The 23171-nt window shown below is 44.3% G+C and overlaps 1 protein-coding gene across 2 annotated transcripts in view; it reads right to left on the bottom strand.

The window, feature by feature from the left end:
* The window catches only part of cwc27 (CWC27 spliceosome associated cyclophilin), a 276041-nt gene that overhangs the window by 196324 nt on the left and 56546 nt on the right, over positions 1-23171 (bottom strand). For both annotated transcript variants that reach the window (XM_038791030.1, XM_038791029.1), the window contains exons 9-10: positions 12080-12119; positions 8798-8943 (exon numbers count right to left, since the gene is read on the bottom strand). In XM_038791030.1, the coding sequence (XP_038646958.1) occupies positions 8798-8943; positions 12080-12119 (186 nt within the window). The remainder of the gene's footprint in view (positions 1-8797; positions 8944-12079; positions 12120-23171) is intronic.

The raw sequence follows: 23171 nt of genomic DNA, 5'->3' as shown, positions 1-23171 counted from the left end.
TCCTGGTAGCTCAGTAGCATAGGATAGTGAGAAGAAAAACAGTTCTGTTGTTCATTCTGTCAACCTGCTCACTTCTGACTTTTTTCTTTGTAAGGCTGCATGTGACTGTCAGATGAGTTCCTTTACTGATGTGGCCAATATCCATCATGTAGCTTTCCAGAGCTTAATTCCCTACATCAGCTCCATTAGCACGGCGATTTTTTTTCGATTTTTGCAAGAATGTCTATTTCCACCTTTTCCTCTTCTGCAAGATCATTGACACCCTAGTACATATCTTAAGTACCTCAGGGCTTGAATTATTTGAGGTTCTATTGGGCAGGAGATACAAAAGTCTGAGAACACGTACCAATAGATTCAAAAACAGTTTCTTCCCTGTTGTTATCAGACTCCTGAATGGCCCTCTTATGGACTGAACTGCTCTCTCTATGCAGTTTCTCTACTGTTGTAGCACTATACTCCATATGCTTCACCCAATGTCTATCTATGTATTTGCATTGTCTTTATCGTATGTCTTATGTTTTCATGTACGGAACGATCTGCCTGGACTATACACAGAACAATACTTCTCTCTGTGTCTCGGTACACATAGCAATAAATCTAAATCTAGTATATCTGGACTTCCAGAAGGCATTTAATAAGGTGCCGCACAAAAGGTTAATACACAGGTAAGATCACATGGGATTTGGGGTATTTTATTTGCTTGGATAGAAGTCTGGCTAAATGTCAGAAGGCAGAGAGTCACAATAAATGGGTCTTTTTTTGGTTGGCAAGATGAAACCCGTGCCCCAACGATTTACAATGTATATTAATGACTTGATATAGGGATGGAAGGTACTATAGCCAAATTTGCAGATGACACTAAAATAGGTGGGAGAGTAAGTTGCAATGAGGAAATAAGAAATTTACAAATGGATATTGATAGGTTAGGTGAGTTGCCAAAATTTGACAGATGGGAGTTTAACATCGATAAGTTATCAATTTTGGTCGAAAAGAGGAAAAGCAACTTATTATCTAAATGGAGAGAAACTTCAGAGTGCTTTGGTGCTGAGGGATCTGGGTGTCCTTGTGCATGAATTTCAGAAAACTAGCATGCAGGTACAGCAAGTAATAAGGAAGGCAAATGGAATTTGGGCCTTTATGCAAAAGGAATAGAGTATAAAAGTGTTGCTACAACTGTACAAGGTATTGCTGTGACCGCACCTGGAGTACTGTGGGCAGTTTTGTTCCCCTTATTTGAGGAGGGATCATAGAATTTACAGTGCAGAAGGAGGCCATTCAGCTCATCATGTCTGCACCGGCTCTTGGAAAGAGCACCCTACTCAAGACCCATGCTTCCACCCAAATATCCCTTTATCCCCGTAACCCAACCTAACCTTTTTTGGACAGTAAGGGCAATTTAGAATGGCCAATCCACTTAACCTGCACGTTTTTGGACTGTGGGAGGAAATCAAAGCACCCGGAGGAAACCCACGCACGCACGGGGAGAACGTGCAGACTCCACACACTCAATGACCCAAGCCGGGAATTGAACTTGGGACCCTGGAGCTGCGAAGTAACTGTGCTAACCACTATGCTACCGTGCTGCCCATGCAGATACATTAGATGCAGTTCAAAGGAGGTTCACTAGACTGATTCCAGAGATGAGGGGTTTGTCTTAGGAAGAGAGATTGAGCAATTTAGGCCTCTACTCTCTAGAGTTTAGAAGAATGAGAGGAGATCTAATTGAGGTATACAAGATGATAAAAGGTATTGACAAAGTAGACGTAGAACAAACACTTCCTCTTTTGGGGCAAACTAGAATGAGAAGTCATAGTTTTAGGGTAAGGGATAGCAGATTTAAAACAGAGATGGGGAGAAATTACTTCTCTCAAAGGGTCATGAATCTGTGGCATTCACTCCCCCAGAGTGTGGTGGATGCGGGACATTGAGTAAATTTAGGGAGGAGATAGACAGATTTTTAATTAGTAATGGGTTGAAGGGTTATGGGAATGGGAATGGGCAGGAAAGTGAAGTTGAGGTCGAGATGAGATCAGCCATGATCGTAATGAATGGCGGAGTGGGCTCGAGGGACTGAATTTCCTACTCCTGCTCCCAGTTCTTATGTTCTTCTTGATGTTTCTTGCAGCACGTGGGAATTTCTGGATGCCACTGCATCTGAACTAAGTGACTGTGGCTTGAGATTCGACTTCAAAATATTTTATATCTATTCTTCACTTACTCCAAAACTCAATATTTACATAATGAATTATACAAGCACCTCAATCTTATGGAAACAGTGAGTAGTGCCCTGCCTCTGAGTCAGAAGTTCAGGTGCTCAATTTCCACTCCAGGACTTGACGGCCTTGGTGATAGAAATGGGAGAAATCCTGGTCAGCCATGTGATGGAAAAAAAAATTAGGGCCTCACTATCCACAGTGATTCACTTACCACCACAGGTTAATCCTTGTTCCGTCTGTGGTGGATTCCCGCCCTTGCCCTACATTTGATGGAAACCATGACATTGTGGGTTGAACCTGCTTTGGGGCAAAAAAACACCTCAAATACAACACATTCAGTACTGACTTAAAGTAACATTGGCTGTAAACAACCTATTAGTCTCATCCCAGAGCCAAAACTATGCAAATCTGTGACACATTTTCCAAGAATGGATAGTTGCAAAAAAAAGACATTAATCTTATCATTTAAAACATTAATACCAGTGAACCGTAGGCTACTCCTAAAAGTGAAAAATCAGTAGACTTATTCACTGACATTTATCCATTTAATACTTCATGGTTCCTCTGCAAAATAGCTATAAATTAGTGATTATCCACTAAAACTTGAAATAGAGCACAATCTGTTAACATTTCGACATAGAGTCAGAAATGTAGGTCCAGATTTTGCAGCTGCAAATATGGTGAATCTGTCAGCATTGATTCCTTTACCCACAGATACCCTCATTCTAACACAGTTCTATATTTACATGCTACATGATTAGTCTTATATCCCATTCCCATAATAGTTCACATCCAAGTTAAATGTTTCTAATATTCCAAATAATTAACAAACACACTGGGCGTGATTCTCCGCTGCCCACGCCGGTTGGGAGAATAGCGGGAGGGCCTCCCGACATTTTTTGCGCCCTCCCGCTATTCTCCTCCCCCCTCCCCCTCGCCCGACCCACGTCACGAATCGCCGCTCGCCGTTTTTTATGGGCCTTTACGCCCGTTTTTTCACGGCGCCAAACACACCGGCTTGCTGCCGTCGTACAAACGGGCGCTGGATGCCCATTTGGTGCATCCAGAGGCCCATTTGGGGCGGGAGCACCACCGTTGTGCTCGGGAGGAGACAGGCCCGCAATCGGTGCCCACCGATCGTCGGGCCTGCATCCATAAGGGACGCACTCTTTCCCCTCCACCGCCCGACAAGATCAAGCTGCCACATCCTGTCGGGCGGCGGTGGAGAAATGCGGAACCGCGCATGCGCGGGTCCCGTCAATGGCGTGGTGACGTCACCCGCGCATGCGCGGGTTGGAGCCGGTTCCAACATGCGCAGCTGACGTCATACAGACGGCAGCCGCGCGCCAAGATGACGCGCGGCCTTAACGACCGTCGTTAAGGCCGCGACGCCGTGATTCCCGGGGTCCCGCTCCTAGCCTCGATTTGGGGGGGGGGGGGGAAATCGGGTCCCGGGAACAGGCGTGAAGGCTGCCGTGAAACACAGCCAGTTTCACGGCAGCCTTTACGAATCTCCGCATTTTCAAATAAGGGTTAATTACCTGTCAAAGAAGCTGGACTGGAGTCTTTGTTTCTGAGTCTAAGTGCTGACACCAACAGAGAATCCATGGACGTTCACATCAGGAAAATCAGCACCAGACCTCTACAGATCCTCCTGCACAAATTCACCTACACACACACACTTACACACACACCTACACACAGGTGGGGCCACAGGCCATTCAGGGGGGGTGCCCCGAAGGGGTCATTTATACAGCCCAGGGCAACAGTTTAAAGCGGGCTGTCAGCGGCATGCGCAGCTGCATGGCTGCCTTGCTGTCTGCAATAATAATGTTGCATACCCGTCCACCCCGACCCGACAGTCCACCTCCTGGCCACCCTGCACTACTTCCCCCAGTCCTGGCCAGAGGCATGGCTGGCGGCGAAGTATGGTGGTGCTGGATACTGTCCATTATCCCTCTCTCTGTCCGTCGGGAACGCGACCCATCAGAGGCGGAGAATCATGGGTGGACCCACTAATGATCTGCGTTCGGTGTTTCAACTTTGCGCGGTGTGCGTCGCATTGACAGCATTTTCAGGGAGGAGGAACATCACAATTCGGCGTCAAACCGTCGCCTGCCACAATTTTGGCGTCGGGAGATATTCTTCACCCGATCGCACGCCCTGATTTCGGCCCCAGCCAATGGAGAATCCTGCCCAAGCTGTGTTTGGTTAAAACTGCTCATCTGACTCTTCAAGAGTACATGAAAGTTGCAACAAAGTATCATGTGGACAGTCTGGAAGGTTACAGGCAAGGAGACCTCAAGAGGCAATGGGTAAGCACTGTAAACATTAGGTACTATTTGGTAGCATTACCCGTGTAACCGCAGAAAAGAGGGAGGAAAAATCACAAAGAGGTATTTTTGTCAATTCAGTAAGAACAATGCAAGAGAAAGTCCACAAGACCAACTAGGGCTCAGTGCACACATCAGACCAGAAGAATGCAACACAGGATTTTGGTGGAGGATTCACCTCCTACCATTCAGGATCTCAGTGAAGGACTATTCTCACAGTGTTTATGAAGCAGAAGCATCAGCTATTCTGCATTTAAAATCATACGACTGATTTAAAGGTGCAAGTATCTCTATTTGTAAGCCCGAATTATTTTGATATTAATAAAACAATACTTTATGAAAATGGTTTGAATCTAAAAAAAATAGTCAGCATACAACAGCTTGTTTTCCTTCTGCAAATTAGCTAGGGAGCAAATTTGGGGGAAATTGGGGTGGGTGCGATACCTAAATAAGCAAGCTGGTGCATACTAGACAAAGGAAACTGTAGTGACATGTACTACCGACTGACAGAAAGGGCCGACACCGTACTGGACGCAACAAGAAAAAATGGGAGGAGGACCTGCGGATTGAGATAGGGTGGGGACTCTGGAGCGAAGCACTGCATAGGGTCAACTCCACCGCCACATGCGCAAGGCTCAGCCTGACGCAGCTAAAAGTGGTACATAGAGCCCAATTAACAAGAACCCGTATGAGTAGGTTCATCCCGGAGGTGGAGGATAGATGTGAACGGTGCCAAGTAGGCCCGGCCAACCACGCCCACATGTTCTGGTCTTGCCCCAGATTTCTGGAGTACTGGACAGGCTTCTTTGAGGCAATGTCCAAAGTGGTGGGAGTGAGGGTAGAGCCATGCCCGAAAGTTGCGGTCATCGGGGTCTCGGACCAGCCAGATCTATTCCTGGGGAGGAGGGCGGATGCCCTTGCCTCCCCGATCGCCCGCCGTAGAATCCTGTTTGGCTGGCGGTCAGCAGCACCACCCAGAACTGCAGGCTGGCTGTCCGACTTCTCGGAATTTCTCCAAATGGAGAAAATCAAATTCGCCATCCGAAGGTCAGATGACGGCTTCCACAGAACGTGGGAGCCATTCACGCGAATGTTCCGGGACCTGTTTGTGGGCAACGAACAAGAGGAAGAATAGCCAGGTAGCCAAGAATCAGGGGAAGGTAGCCAAGGCATGAAAGGGAGAGATAGACTGGGAGGGAGGGACGGCTAAACCTGAGGAAAGAAAGGTGAGCCACGGGGGAGGGAGGGGTGGAGACAGCTAAACCTGAGGAAAGGCGAACCATGGGGGGGGGGGGGGGGGGGCAAGAGAGGAGAACTAACGGGGGGGACAGGGAAACGGGAGCCGGAAGGAATGCACGGGATACCAAAACGTGCATGACATCTCCAGGAGCGGAGAACGAGGAAAATAAAGATGGAGGACGGGAGGAGCAGCAGAAGTGGAGGCGAGCGCGGGACGGCAGCGAGATCCGTCCGGGAGAAGCAGGCGACAACAACACGAAACACAGCCAAGTTTCGCACACTGTAATTATCTCCCCGGCACCCAAATGTATATTTGCCACCCCCCCCCTCCCCCCGCCCGCAAACAGTCGCCTACTTACGTGGTGTAAATAATTTTGCCAGGTGTACAGAGCTGCCGCTGTCGAGCTGGTGCACAATACCCTACCAGTTATTCTATTTCATATTTTATTGTATTGTATGTTGGGATGTGCCCTTCACTTCTAGATATGTGTATATATGTTTCTTATTCTGTGTACATAACGGTAATTATACCTTGTTCAAAAACCCAATTTAAAAAAACATTTATAATAATAAGCAAGCTGGTTGCAAGAAGATCAACATATCCAACATGGGAACTGCTCTCATTTGTAGTATTTGAAAGCACCATACAAGGCCATAAGTATTTTGGTACTCCGATGACATAGTCTTATGCATTCTTGAGAACTATGCACTGTTACTACAGCCATGATAAGACATGAGATCCGGCAATACAGTGCGTGACTGATCCATAGTCAAGCCGACGCACAGTCAACATGGTGGGATAGTTAATGACTAGAAATGTGCACCTGCACCCAAGACAGTCAGATATTACAAGAATAGAAAATGTTCTTTTTTAAAGTTGGTAATCTGAAAAAGGTCAGAAGTCCACAACAAACAGGCAACCGTGAGAGTGGAGTCTGACCTATCCAAGTTTATGGAACAAGTTTGTATTATTTACTTGTCATTCAATGGAATCTGAATCAATATATATAGAAGCTTGTTATTGAATAAACCACTTGTGTCTGAATCATGTCAACATTATAGCAACCCTATTTTTGACAGGAATCAAGTTGAAATGCACTTTCAAGGTGAACTGGTATAATTCATTGCAAATGATTGTCATGTGAGTGTCCCTTTAAGAAAGGTTTTTATCTTATCGCATGGCTTCAGTAATTGTCATTGTGTGGGTGGAGTTGGGTTGTGGCTGTGAGGTTTGTTTTACTTTGACTTTCGTTTTCACTGCTGTGGACTACAAAGAGAGAAAATAAGTGTTTTCACCTGTCTATCTCTATTTTCATTTTTAAGAGTTGTTCCAGAAAAAAAAACATTGATTATAGCTATCTGCTTTGGTAACTTAAAATATATAGTTTGCTTTCTGGAAGGGTTTAAAACTACTGGTGAGACGGGGTCAGAATCTCAGGGAATGTCAGTCTTCTTCAAATGAGAATGCAGAGTGCTGGGCCACGCCCTTGAAAAGGGGTTTTGGTTTATAGGATTTTGTTTTTGGATTGGAACAGTTAAGGGCGAATTCATTAAGTCTTACACATAGATTACTGTAGCTGTGGAGTGTCTTTATGTTTGTAATTGATAAAAATTCTTGCTGTTTGTTTATATATACACATGTTAACCAAGTTCTTAGAATAAAGCTTATTTTGATTAAAGCTTCGAGGAAGATTGGTGAATCATACCTGAAGGGAAGTCTCTTGTACTCATCCTAGCCAAATTCAACATAAAGGTTGTAGGTCAGGTGGACTTCATAATATACTTTTGAGTTTCTAAACCCTGGCTCATAACACGATCCAAAACTTATGTATGTTCAGGAAGATCTCTGTATAGAACTTTACTGGTAAGTAACTTATTACAGTGACTATTGTAATTGTAATTTAGAGAATTAGAATTACTATTACTACTATATACCTCAGATCATTCATATGGTTTCCCAAGTCAGAAGGATTTGTTATTGTTTGTAGAATTTCAGCACAATTTCATCAACATTTCTAACCTCTAATTGAGGTATAAGATGATAAAAGGTATTGACATGTTAGACTGATGCTTCCTCTTGTGGAGCAATCTAGAAAGAGAGGTCATAGTTTTGGGGTAGCAGATTTAAAACAGAGGTCAGAATAAATTACTTCTCTTGAAGAGTTGTGATTCTGTGGAATTCACTACCCCAGAAGCCAGTGGATGCCGGGATATTGAGTGACTTTAAGGAGGAGATGGACAGATTTTTAATTAGTAATGGCTTTCAGGGGTATGAAAAATGGGCAGCAAAATGGAGTTACGGCCAAGAGGAGATCAGCCATGTTCATACCGAATGGCAAAACGGGCTCGAGGGGCTGAATTACCAGTCCTGCTCCTAGTTCTTATGCAACATTTCAACAGTGACATTTTACAGCTAGTTCAAACTAAAACCAGGCCACAGTACCTTATATTTTGGCAACTTTTCACAAATTTGGCTCTTCACAAGTCAAACAAGTTGCGAAGTAATGCACATGCATTTGACCATTTATGCACTTACTTTTTTCTCTTCATCAAGTATTTTAAACAAATTTAAAGTAATTGTTTTTGAGTACAGTTACACCTTACATGACTAACCAATGAATGACATCCAATTCACATCTTCCCCAATCTTTTCTAGTTCTTTACAGATTTGAGGTAACTAACATCGTAAGCACTTTGATATAGATGGACAATAACATGGAAAAGAACACACTCGTTCGACGACCAAAATCAATTTCCAAGTCACTGTTCCAAAGTATAATTTCAATAGGACTTTTAATAAAAATATTTTCCCAATGTAAATATTACCTAGTGTACAAAGTGCAGGTTGCATTTGGATTGGGTAAGTAAACAACTGAATGGGCAGTACAGTAACTTGAGATAAAAAGAAACATAAACAACAGTGCAAATTTCAGCATTAGATTAGTGACCACCTCAGACTGAATACATTTCAGAAAAATGAAAACTACTGATTAAAAATGCTGCACTCACCTGCGGCTGAGTTTCTTTTTCTCATCAGCATCATCATCCTCTCTGAGCTGAGACTTGACATCCTCATTTTTATCTTTCTTCAATTTCTTGGCAATCTGATCTTTGATTTGTTCCAATTCTTCATCGTCAGATTCATCATCTTCCTCCTAGTAAATATTCACTTTATTTGTAAAGCTGCTGTAAAATAGTTGGCTTCCAATCCAAACTTATGTCAATCGCATACTTAGCTGATTTCAGCTCTGACTTGATTTAAATAAGATTGTCTGGATCAAGCCTATACCTGACTTAATTCTCATACCATTCAGTTGGACTCTTAACTGTCCTCGAAAGTTGCCCTGCAAGGCATTCAGTTGCGTCAGCACCATCTCAGGGCAAAAGACTGTGTTGGAATGTATAGGTTGCTACTTCCTGTGTTGCAACTGTACGTCTGCCAAAAATCCATCTTGAAGAAATAGTGAGGCATCTGGATGGAAATTGTCCCATTGGGCAGACACAGCATGGGTTCATAAAGGGCAGGTTGTGCCTAACTAATTTAGTGGAATTTTTTGAGGACATTACCAGTGCGGTAGATAACGGAGAGCCAATGGATGTGGTATATCTGGATTTCCAGAAAGCTTTTGACAAGATGCCACACAAAATGTTGCTGCATAAGATAAAGATGCATGGCATTAAGGGTAAAGTAGTAGCATGGATAGAGAATGGGTTCATTAATGGAAAGCAAAATGTGGGGTGTTTCTCTGGTTGGCAATCAGTAGCTAGTGGTGTCCCTCAGGGATCAGTGTTGGGCCCACAATTGTTCACAATTTACATCGATGATTTGGAGTTGGGGACCAAGTGCAATGTGTCCAAGTTTGCAGACAACACTAAGGTGAGTGGTAAAGCAAAACGTGCAGAGGATACCAGAAGTCTGCAGATGGATTTGGATAGATTAAGTGAATGGGCTAGGGTCTGGCAGAAGGAATATAATGTTGACAAATGTGAGGTTATCCATTTTGGTAGGAATAAGAGCAAAAGGGATTATTATTTAAATGATAAAATATTAAAACGTGCTGCTGTGCAGAGAAACCTGGGTGTGCTCGTGCATGAGTCGCAAAAAGTTGGTTTACAGGTGCAACAGGTGATTAAGGCAGCAAATGGAGTTTTGTCCTTTATTGATAGAGGGATGGAGTGTAAGACTAGGGAGGTTATGCTGCAATTGTATATGGTGTTAGTGAGGTCACACCTGGAGTATTGTGTTCAGTTTTGATCTCCTTACCTGAGAAAGGACGTACTGGCACTGGAGGGTGTGCAGAGGAGATTCACTAGGTTTATCCCAGATCTTAAGGGGCTGGATTACGAGGAGGTTGAGTAGACTGGGACAGTACTTGTTGGAATTTAGAAGGATGCGGGAGAATCTTATAGAAACATATAAAATAATGAAGGGAATAGATAGGATAGATGCGGGCAGGTTGTTTCCACTGGCGGGTGAAAGCAGAACTAGGGGGCATAGCCTCAAAATAAGGGGAAGTAGATTTAGGACTGATCTTAGGAGGAACTTCTTCACCCAAGAGGTTGTGAATCTATGGAATTCCTTGCCCAGTGAAGCAGTTGAGACTCCTTCAGTAAATGTTTTTAAGATAAAGATAGATAGTTTTTTGAAGAATAAAGGAATAAAGGGTTGTGGTGTTCGGGCCACAAAGTGGAGCTGAGTCCACAAAAGATCAGCCATGATCTCAATGAATGGCGGAGCAAGCTCGAGGGGCCAGATGGCCTACTCCTGCTCCTAGTTCTTATGAATCAGACATCTAGCCATTGGGAGAGTGGAATTAAGAAAATACATATTATGTATGATGCTGCTCTCCCTTGCTTTTGCTCCAGACCGTAAGATGAGCTTTCAACCACATATTCATACCATCATGAAAAGCACTTATTTCAAACTCCCTAGCATTACTTTTTTTGACCCCATCTGCAATAATTATTTGCCTATGTGGCTTGATATTATATTATATCTTATAATGCCTCTGTGAAGTATCTCGGGATGTTTTATTTCATTGTAGGTGCTTTATAACTACAAGTGTTGTTGTCGAGAGGGAAACTATCTTAGGTTTGGGGGGTTGGGGCCACAGGCAGAAAGGTCTCAAATTATTGAGGATGCCAGGGGAATGATTGTGTTCAGGGATTTTGAATTGCTAATACGTTTGGGGGTAAAAATGTGAAAGAAAATGATGCTTCATGTTCCATGATTCACCCAAGTTTTCTAAAAGCACATTCTCAGAACTGATCTGGAAAGCCCATTTTTATTCTTTAAAGCAACTTTCTTTTACTTCTTCTCAGAATGTGCATGTCCTGACAAGGCCAGCATGTAATCTTCATCTCTGGATGCCCTGTGATGGTGCTGATACAATTGAATGGCTTGCTGCCACCTTTAGAACACAGTTAAGAGTCAATCTAAATGATATGTGAATTAAGTCAGATATAGGCCAGGTCAGGCAAGCACAATATGTTTCCTTCCCTCAAAAGAAAAGTTCTCAAACTATTCTGGATTTGAATTCTTGTTTTCTAGATTATTAGTCCAGACCTCCGATCTCCTCGCCCAGTTATATAACTACTATGCTAGCAGTGAATTAATATGGTTGTCAATTGTACTTAAACTGTTTAAAATATGACCCCCAACTTGGTGCTATAAAGGTTGTTGCTGGACACCTGGCTCCATGATCTGGGCCTTATGTGCAAGCCCTGAAGAGGTGTCCCAAAGACACAGTGGTTAGCAGAGAGAGAGAGAGAGAGAGAGAGAGAGAGAGAGAGCGTAGGAGCAGCAACAGGTTGTAGGGAAAAGTGGCAGATATGGAGGATAAAAAAGGGCTGAACATTTGTCATGGAAAGCTAGAAACACAGAAACTTACAGCACAAAAGGATGAAATTTGGCCTGTTGTACCTATGCTGACTTTTTGATAGAGCAGTCGTGCTCTGGAGCCCACCCCCAGGTTCTGACCATAACCTCATCTTGAAAATCTCTGGGAATATTTATTCGAAGGATTTCAAGCGCATTTTGAATTTGTATTAGACTATTGGTATATTTATTTAATGTATAGGTTTCGTCAGGTCACTAAGCTTTTCCCCTTAGCTTCCACCATCAGTGGACCACATTGTCTTCACCAGTCCCTTTCTTGTTCTCATTCTTAGGACTTTTGATGTTGCATTGGTCTTTCAAACAGATGGCATAGACACAATGGACTGAGGGGCCTCTTTCTATTCAGTTTGATCCTATAATATTTTCACAGCAAAGAATGCCCATCACTATACCTTGTCAGATCCCTTTTTTGTCTTCGTTGTTCCAGGTTCACTGGAGAGAATACAAAAAGGACAGAATATTAGATTTATATTCTGATAAAATTGTTCAGTTTTCAATTGTTCAGTTTCCAGTGATCAATATGCACTTGGCATGAATCACGGTGGGATCATTTATAATCCTGTGAATAAGCGTATAGTTGAGACAGTAACTAAACTCAGTGCATACAAAAAATCCTTGCTAATCCAAACTCAGGTTACACATCTATGACAATATTATATCCTCCTTTTCATTACAATAAGTCATGTTGCATACAATTCAAACCACATTGTATTCATAGCACAGAAACAGGCTACTCACTAACACTGCTGCAACAGGTAGATGCCATGTTTATGCTCCACAGAAACCCCCTCCAAACGTACTTCATGTAACCCTAATATATCCATCTAGTCCGTTCTCCCTCGTGTTTATCTAGCTTCCCCTTAAATGGATGCATGTTTTTTGCCTTAATTACTCCTTCACAGAATGTTTATGGTGTAGACAGAGGTCATTCAACCCGTCAAGTCTGTTCTGGCTCTTTGACAGAGCTTCTACTGAGTTTCACTCCTCTGCCTCATCCCTCAAATGTTGCACATTTCCTCTTTTCAGATAGCAATCCAATTTCCTTTTGAATACATTGATTGAACCTGTCCCCAACAACCTCTCAGGGAGTTTGTTCCAGGCTCCAACCACTTTCTGGGTGAATTTTATTTTCCTCACATCACTGTGCCCTCTAGTTCTTGATGCTTTCTTGAATGGGAGCAGTTTCTCACTATTTACCCTCTCCACACATCTCAGAATCTTGAATATCTCTACAAAATCTAATTTTAGGCTGCTTTTCTCAACAAAAAAAACCCAGTCCAATCTATCCTCATAGCTACAGTTACTTATCCCTGGAAGCATGCTTGTGAATCTCCTCTGTACTCTCCCCAATGCTTTCACATTCTTCCTCAAGTATGGTGCCCAGAACTGGATGCAGTACTCCAAATGAGAACAAAATAGTGTCTTATATAAAATTAACACAGAAACATAGAAAATAGGAGGAGTAGGTCACTGAGCCCTTCAAACCCGATTGATTTGATTTGATTCATTGTCACATGTACCGAAGTAGAGTGAAAAATATTTTACTACAGCCGGGGGTACGTACACAATACGTACATAGCAGTTCACCTGACCCATAGCTTTGAATAGATTTTGGTTATGGGCAGCACAAGGGCCCATTTTACAGGTGTGATGCAACAGAGAACTGAGAGTATATTTAAACAAAAACAATGTTTATTCTATGAATCCCATTAACATTTTTAAACACACAGAGTAAACATCTTAGCAACCATCAACTAAAATACTTCCCCAAAGAATACATGATGTGGAGATGCCGGCGTTGGACTGGGGTAAGCACAGTAAGAAGTCTTACAACACCAGGTTAAAGTCCAACAGGTTTGATTCAAACACGAGCTTTCGGAGCGCAGCTCCTTCCTCAGGTGAAGGAACTAGACAAGGCCATTCACCTGAGGAAGGAGCTGCGCTCCAAAAGCTCGTGTTTGAATCAAACCTGTTGGACTTTAACCTGGTGTTGTAAGACTTCTTACTGTCCAAAGAATACAGTACTCTCCTAAGTAACCCTTAATCTTTCCTTACAACATCCATAAGACGAATACCCTCTTTAACACAGAGATTAGGTTTCAATTCACTACTGAGAGCAGTTGTCACTTTGAAATCCTCAAATGATCTGGAGACAGTCTTTAGATTGCAGAGAGAGATCCTGATACAGCTGCTTGCTTTGCCTGCAGCTATCCAGCTCTGAAAACGAAATTAAAACTCACAGACACACACCAGCTTTTGTTCAAAGGGAAAGTAAAAGCAGACAGACAGCCCAGCTCCACCCACTCTCTGACATCACTGCAGCCATTTGACAAACACCCATTTCTTAAAGGTACACCCACTACAGCTATTTGATAAACACCCATTTCGTAAAGGTACTCTCACATGACCGTAGACAAAAAAGAATAATCACAGAGATCCACCATTCATCATGATCATCACTGACCATCCAACTCAGTAACCTGTTACCACTTTCCCCCGATATTATTTGATCCCTTTAGCCTCAAGAGCTATATCTAAGTCCTTCTTGAAACCTACAATATTTGGCCTCAACTGCTTTCTGGGGTAGCAAATTTCACAGACTCACTACTCTCTAGATGAAGAAAGTTTTCCTAATTTACCCATCTCCCCTGGTTCTGGACTCTCCCATCATTGGGAACATCCTTCCTGCATCTGCCCTTGTCTAGTCCTATTGGGATTTTATAGGTCTCTTGGAGATCCCCCTCATTCATCTAAACTCCAGCAAATATAATCCTAATCGATTCAATCTCTCCTCATATGTCAGTTCCACTATCCCAGGAATCAGTTTGGTGAACAATGAGCTCCTTACTTGAGCATTCAATGCCCCTATCAATAAAGCCGAACGTACTATATGCTTTATGAACTACTCTCTCAAAATGGGCTGCCACCTTCAATGATTTACATAGTCCCTCTGTTCCTGCACCTCCCTTAGCGAGTTTCTCCATTTATTTTATAGTCTCTCCATATTCTGCCTGACAAAATGAATCATCTCACACTTTTTTGCATTGAACTTCATCTGCCACTTGTCTGCCCAATCTACCAACATGTCGACGCCCTTTTGAAGTTCAAGACTATCCTCACCACAGTGACGTTTCCTTCTTAGTTGCATCTGCACATTTAGAAATTAATGACCAGTTTAGGTCATTAATATATATTAGAGAGAGGCAGAGTTCCAAGACTGACCCATGGAGAATTTCACAACCTTCTTCCAATCTGTGTGGCACTATATCAAATGTCTTGGATTGGATTGGATTTGTTTATTGTCACGTGTACCAAGTTATAGTGGAACGTATTTTTCTACGAGCAGCTCAACAGATCATTAAGTACATGAAACGAAAAGGAAATAAAAGAAAATACATAATAAGGATAAAAGAGAGAGGTTAGTAATAATGTTAGTGTTAGAATTAAGTTTTAAAAGATTGGAATGATTGCAAGTTAAGTAAAAAGTGGATCTGCTCGGGAGAGCTCGCAGAGTCGCCACGCTCCGGCGCCATCTTGTGCAGCAAATATTTTGAAAATCCAAACACACCACATCAACAGTGTTGCCATTATCAACCTTCTATGTTACCTCCTTAAAAAAACTCCAGCAAGTCAGTTCACCATGATTTGCCCTGAGTTAATCCATGCTGGCTTTCCTTAATTATTCTGCAATTGTCCAAGTGACAATTGATATTGTCCTGAACAACAGTTCCCAGAAGATTCCCCATCACTGAAGTCAAACTGACTGGTCTGTAGTTGCTGGCTTTCTCCTTGCACCCCTTTTTTGAACAACGGTGTAATATTTGCAACTCTAGACTCCTCTTGCACCATCCCTATGATGTGGAGATGCCGGCGTTGGACTGGGGTGAGCACAGTAAAAAGTCTTACAACACCAGGTTAAAGTCCAACAGGTTTGTTTCAAACACGAGCTTTCGGAGCGCAGCTCCTTCTTCAGGTGACTGGAGAGGTGACCTCTCCAGTCACCTGAAGAAGGAGCTGCGCTCCGAAAGCTCGTGTTTGAAACAAACCTGTTGGACTTTAACCTGGTGTTGTAAGACTTCTTACTGTACCATCCCTATGTCTCAGGAAGACTGGATGATTATCATTAATGCCTTTGCAATTTCCATCTCACTGCCATCAGTTCCCTTGGATGCATTTCATCCGGTCCTAGTACCTTACTTATTTTAAGTAAAGATAGCTTTTCTGATTCCTCCTCAATCTCAATTGTAAATTCTGGAAGTGTACCAGTTACCTCCCCTCTCACCTTGGCCTGAGTAACACCTTCTTACTTTGTAAAGACAGATGCAAAATACTCGGTTAATACCTCTGCTATTTTTCCTATCCCCATATGCAAGCCCCCTTTTTATCCTTAATTAGCCCTCTTAATTACCACTCTTTTATTATTTATATGCTTATAGGAGACCTTGGGATTCTGTTTTATGTTAGCTGCCAGCAACTTTTCATGCTCTTTCTTTGCTTTTACTCTGGTCCTTCCATATTCAGCCTGATTCTCCATTGTATTTTCTACATGACATCTGCCATACGCACACTTCTTCCTTTTCAGCTTCACCTCTATCTCTCTCGTCATCCAGGGCACCCTTCAAGGAAATATACCTTGACTTTGCCTGCAATACGTTTTCTGCAAAGGTGGTCCATTGTTAACCAATGTTTTTTCTGTCCATATTTGATTCCAACACATTCAACTCAAATGCATTCTCATCCCATTAAAGTTGACTTTCACACAATAAATTAGTACCAGCTCTGGATTGACTTTCTGACAATGGGTTGAGAAAGAGTCATCCAGGCTCCCTTCTCTCTCCACAGATGCTGTCAGGCCGTCTGAAATTATCCAGTATTTTCTGTTTTTGTTTCAGATTCCAGCATCCGCAGGAATTTGCTTTTTTTTTTAAACTAAATTTGGAGTACCCAATTCTGTTTTTTCAATTAAGGGGCAATTTAGTGTGGCCAATCTACCTACGCTGCATATTTTTGGGTTTGTGGGGTGAGGTCCACGCAAACACAGGGAGAATGTGCAAACTCCTCAGGGACAGTGACCCGGGGCCTGGATCGAACCCGGGTCCTCATCGCCGTGAGACAGCAGTGCTAACCACTGAGCCACCATGCTGTGCGTAATTTGCTTTTATCTGGATTGTTCCTTGTCCTTTTCTATGGCCAACCTAAATCCTGTGATATGATGGTCACTGCCCACAAAAGTTGTATCACTGATACTTGATCCAATTGGGCCAACTAATTTCCCAGGTCCAAAAGTATCTGCCCCCTTGTTGGACAGAAAACATACTGCTGCAGAAAATCACCTTTAATGCATTCTGGGAACTTATACCCATTTTGTTCCTTTGCACTACAGTATTCCTATCCCAGTCTATATTAGGAAAATTGTAATTTCCCTATTATAAGTCTATAATTCTTGCACCTCTCACTCCTTGTGGTAGTGAGTTTCACATTCTAACCATGCTCTGATTAATGAGGTTTCTCTGGAACTCCTTATTGGATTTATTACTGACAATCTTGTGCCTCGTTCTAACCTTGCCAGTTACTAGAAATATCATCTTTAGTCATTTGGTAGTACAGAACTTGAGTATTGCTGAAAAAAGACACACATCAAAGCTTCTTGTCTTGCATTTATCGGGACATTTTGCAAGAATGTCAATACAAGTAGAAAACAACAATTTATATTGTATGAGACGAGTTCTGATTGGTTGGCAAGTAGACTCTGATTGGTATAGGCATTGCCATGGGGGAATGCATCAGTTGATGGTGGCTGACAGCTAACTGCTGACCATTGGCATGGTAACTGGCAATTATCATCAACTGGTGCATTAACATGGCAAGACCTCACCAGAGTCCAGATGCCCACATCCCAAGAACAAATAAAACAAAAGAGTGGCAAATGGTGCTGAACATTGTGAACATCCCCACTTATGGCCTTATGACGGAAGGTCATTGATGATACATCTGCAGATTACTGGACCTAGGACACTACTCTGAGGAACTCCTGCAGTGATGCCCTGGAACTGAGGTGATTCACCTCCAACCACCACAATAACCTTTGTGCCAATTATGACTCCTGCCAGTGGAGAGTTTTCCTCCTGATTCCCAATGACTCCAATTTTGTTCGGGCTCCTTGATGCCAGACTCGGTCAAATGCTATCTTGATTCAAGAGTAGTCACTCTCACCCTGCCCCTGGAATTCCATTCTTTTGTCCATGCTTGAACCAAGGATGTAATGAGATTAGGAGCTGAGTAGCCCTTGCAGACCATAAACTGAACATTAATGAGCAGATTATTGTCAAGCAAATGTCGCTTGATGATGATATTGATGGCTCCTTCTATGGCTTTACTAATGATTGAGAGTAAACCAGTAATTAGCATAGTTGGATTTGGTTTTATATTTGTGTACAGGAAACACCTAGGTAACTTTCCACATTGCTGGGTAGATGCCAGTGATATAGCTGTACTGGAACAGCCTGACTAGGGGCGCAGCAAATTCTGGAGCACAAGTCTTCAGCATGATTCTGGACTCCATGAAGTCTTGTGGCTTCAGAATAAACATGGGCAAGGAAACATCCTGCTGATTACCACGTACTGGCCGCCATCAGCTGATGAATCAGTACTCCTTCATGTTGAACAGCACTTGGATGAAGCACTGAAGGTCGCAAGGTCCAGAATATGCTCTGGGTGGGGGACTTCAATGTCCATCACCAAGAGTGGCTTGGTAGTATCAGCACAGGCCGAGCTGGCCGGGTCTGAAAGGACATAGCTGCTAGACTGGGGCTGCAGCAGGTGGTGAGGGAACCAACAAGTGGGAAAAACATACTTGACCTCATCCTCACCAATCTGCCTGCTGCAGATGCATCTGTCCATGACAGTACTGGTAGAAGTGACCACCGCAAAGTCCTTGTGGAGACAAAGTCCCATCTTCACATTGAGGATTCCCTCCATCTTACTGTGTGGCACTACCACCGTGCTAAATGGGATAGACTTTGAACAAATCTAGCAACTCAAGATTGGGCATCCATGAGGCACTGTGGGCCATCGGCAGCAGGAGATTTGTATTCAAAAACAATCTGCAACCTCATGGCCCAGCATATCCCCCACTCTACCATTACCACCAAGCCAAGGGATCAACCTGGTTCAATGAAGAGTGCAGGAGAGCATGCCAGGAGCAACATCAGGCATACCGAAAAATGAGGTGTCAACTTGGTGAAGCTACATCACAGGACTACTTGTGTGCCAAACAACATAAGCAGCAAGTAATAGTAAGAGCTAAGCAATTCCACAACCAACGTATCAGATCTAAGCTCTGCAATCTTGCCACATCGAGCCATAAATGGTGGTGGACTATTAAACAATTCACTGGAGGAGGAGGCTCCACAAATATCCCCACCCTCAATGCTGGAGGAGCCCAGTGTATATGTGCAAAAGACAAGGCTGAGGCATTCGCAACAATCTTCAGCCAGAAGTGCCGAGTGGATGATCCATCTCGGTCTCCTCCAGAGGTCAGGGGCTGGATTCTCCGCCGGCGCAATTCCCCGGTTTGCCAGCGCCCGGGGGTTTCCCGACGGCGTGGGGCTGCCCCGTAATAGGAAACCCCATTGACCAGCTGGCGTAATGGAGAATCCCAGGGCAAAAATGTGGGGCAGCAGGGCAGAGAATCCAGCCTCAGATGTCAGTCTTCAGCCAATACGATTCACTCATCATATCAAGAAATGGCTGAAGGCACTGGATACTGCAAAGGCTGTAGGTCCTGATAATATTCCAGCAATAGTACTGAAGACCTGTGCTCCAGAACTTGCCGCACCCCTAGCCAAGCTGTTCCAGCACAGCTACAACACTGGCATCTAACCGGCAATATTGAAAATTGCCCAGGTGTGTCCTGTGCACAAGAAAGAAGACAAATCCAACTCAGCTAATTACCGCCCTATCAGTGTACCCTCCATCATCAGCAAAGTGATGGAAGGAGTCATCAACAGTGCTCTCAAGCAGCACTTACTCGGAAATAACCTGCTCATGGGCGCTCAGTTTGGGTTCTCCCAGGGTCACTCAGCTCCTGACCTCATTACAGCCTTGGTTCAAACAAGACAAAAGAGTTGAATACCAGAGGTGAGATGAGAGTGACTGCCCTTGACATCAAGGCAGTATTTGACCGAGTTTGGCATTAAGGAGCCCTAGCTAAACTGGAGTCAATGGGAATCAGGGGGAAAACACTCCACTGGTTGGCACAAAGGAAGATTGTTTGGGTGGTTGGTGGTCAATCATCTCAGCTCCAGGACATCACAGGAGGAGTTCCTCAGGGTAGTGTCCTCAGGCGAACCATCTTCAGCTGCTTCATCAATGACCTCCCTTCCATCATAAGTTTAGAGATGGGGATGTTTGTAGATGGCTGCACAATGTTCAGCACCATTCACGACTCCTCAGATAATGAAGCAGTCCATGTCCAAATGCAGCAAGGCCTGGACAATCACCAGGCTTGTGCTGACAAGTAGGAAATTACATTCGCGCCACACAAGTGCCAGGCAATGACCATCTCCTGAAGAGAGGATCTAACCATCAACCCTTGACATTCGATAGCATTACCATTGCTGAATCCCCCACAATCAACATCCTGGGGGTTACCATTAATCAGAAACTGAACTGGACTAGCCACATTAATACTGTGGCTACCAGGGCAGGTCAAAGTCTAGGGATGAGAAACTCACTTCCTGACCCCCCAAAACCTGTCCACCATCAACAAGGCACAAGTCAGGAGTGCATTAGAATACTCTCCACTTGCCTGGATGAGTGCAGCACCAACAGCATTCAAGACGTTTGACACCATCCAGGACATAGCAGCCTGCTTGATTGCTCCTCCTTCCACATTCAAACCCTCCACCACCGACGAACAGTGGCAGCCGTTTGTACCATCTACAACATACACTGCTGTAACTCACCAAGGTTCCTTAGACAGCATCTTCCAAACCCACAACCACTACCATCTAGAAGTACAAGAGCAGCAAATACCTGGAAACCCCACCACCAGAAGGTTCCCCCCCAAGTCACTCACCACCCCGAGTTGGAAATATATCGCCATTCCTTCAATGCCGCAGGGGCACAATTCTGGAACTCCTTCTCTAACAGCTTAGTGGGTATACCTACACCTTAAGAACTACCAAACCACTCTTGGCGATGAAAATTGAAATTCCCACCCAGAGGAAATTCTGCACCCTTGCCATTCTCAGTGCTTCCTCAAAGAACTTTTCAACATGGAGAAGTACTGATTCATCAGCTGAGGTGATTGGGCCCAAGATACTGCCCTTAAAAACGTCTGCAGCAATGCCACAGAGTCAAGATGATTGACCTCGGACAACCACAATCATTTTCCATTGTTTGAGGTATGGTCTCAGCCAGTGGAAAACCTCACTCCGCCCTGCCAATTCCCCTTCACATCAATTTTTTTAGGGCTCTTTGTTGCCATACTTGGCCAAATGCTGCCTTGACATTAAGGGTAGTTGCTCTCCCTTCACTTCTTTTGGCTATGGTTGAACCAAGGCAATAGCGAGGTCTGGTGCCCAAGAGATCTGGCCATGACCTAAATTGAGCTTTAGTGAGCAGGATACTAGTAAGTAATTGCTGCTTAACAGCACTGTTCACACTTTCCATGACTATGCTGATGATTGAGACTAGACTAAAGATTGGATCTGTCCTGCTTTTGTGGACAGAATATATAGCAAGTTCTCGTTTAACTATAGTTGCATTCTTGAAAAATGGAACTTTAAATTAAGCCGTGTTTAGCAAATCAGGAGGCATGAGGTGTGCCAGGACCGCTCCAATGCCATAAGGTGAGACATCGCACATACGGAGCAAGGTTTTGATGGCCGAAATTGGTCAGTAACTCATCCAACGAGAGGCGGCGGTTTACTTCTATGAAAGCCTGCTGGTGCGAGCTGCCCCAGTCCTATGGCTGTCCTTTCTTCAATAGTTGGTGGAGCGGGTTGAGAAGCGTAGCCATCCGGGGAATGAATTTCCCATAATAATGCACCAGACCTAAAAATGAATGGGTCACGAGGGATGGGGACCCGATGGATCGCCCGTACCTTGTCTTCCACTGGATGGAGGCCCCTGCTTTCTAGCCGGGAGCCCAAATACGTGACCTCAGGTGCATGAAAAACACACTTCTTCCTCCGGAGGCGGACCCTGGCCCGAGCAAACCGCTCAAGGACCTCGGTGAGGTTCTCCATGTGTTCCATGTAGGAGGTTCCAGTAATGAGGACATTGTCCAGGTAGACGGCCACCCTTAGCAATCTGTGTAATATGTTCTCCTTGACACGCTGGAATATTGCGTAGGCCGAGGAGATCCCGAACAGTAAATGGGTTTATTCATACAGACCCCGATGGGTGTTGATCGTTATGTATTTCCACGACCCTGGGTCTAGCATCAGTGTAGGTACGCGTGGCGCATTTCCATCTTCGTGAATGTCTTGCCCCTGCTGAGCCTGGCGTAAAGGTATTAAATTCGAGTGACCGGGTAATGGTTGGGACGGGACATTGGGTTAAGGGTTGTCTTGTAGTCGAGACAAAGCCGCACTGACCAGTCGAGCTTCATTGCGGGCACCACTGGTGTGGCCCAATCTGCAAAATGCCCAACTGTTCCAACCGGTCCAGGTCACGGTTAACCTTGGGTCAAGTGCGTATTGCACTTGGCAGGTGCGAAAATACCTGGGTTGAGCGTTCTCATCCACGCTGATTGTGGCCATCGCTCCCTTTATTGTACCAAGGCCTTTGCAAACAACAACGAAAATTTAGCTAGCATCCCTCCGGCCCACGGGGGTACATCTGGCAAACGTTCTGCCAATCTAGTCGCAGATGTCCGAGCCAATCACACCCCAATAGGTTTGGTTGGTCGCCGCTTACTATTACCAATGCTAGGCACGTGGACTGATCCCCATATATGGGCAAATGGGCAGTGCCCTCGACAGCCAAAGGTTCCCCAGTATAGCTGGCTAACTGGGCTCATGTGTCCTAAATTCCAGCACCTGGAGGTTAGTCCGGATTGCTGTGAACGTGCAGTGGTTGATGGCAGAGACCACCTCCTCTGTGTCGAGTTCCTTCTCGGTGCGGTGTCTATTAATCTGCAGAGTCACTGGGATAGGTACGGTCCTGGGGCCCGTGGCAGAGTGTAGCAGCAGGTGTGGTGCTTCAGCCTCCAGGTCTTCTAGGAAGTAAATTCGGCCTCTTAGGAGATGACAACTGGCCTGTTGCCTGGGAACGGCTCCTTCATGCAACCTCCAGGAGCCTCGTTCTTAGACGTGGTGTCCTGCTCAACGTAGCATCTGACATCTCATAGTGAGGTCGGGGGAGAATCTCCAGGCGCTCCAGGGCAAGTCTCGGCAGCTATCGAGTAACTTGCGATGGCTCCCACCCTGTGATAAACCCAGCTTCTCGTTTCCAGTAGCTGCTGTCTGGCGGTCC

The sequence above is a fragment of the Scyliorhinus canicula genome, chromosome 3, assembly GCF_902713615.1.
Source record: "Scyliorhinus canicula chromosome 3, sScyCan1.1, whole genome shotgun sequence".
Classification (NCBI taxonomy): domain Eukaryota; kingdom Metazoa; phylum Chordata; class Chondrichthyes; order Carcharhiniformes; family Scyliorhinidae; genus Scyliorhinus; species Scyliorhinus canicula.
The sequence above is the reverse complement of the archived record's forward strand: the minus strand, read 5'-3'. Positions and strand labels throughout refer to the sequence as shown.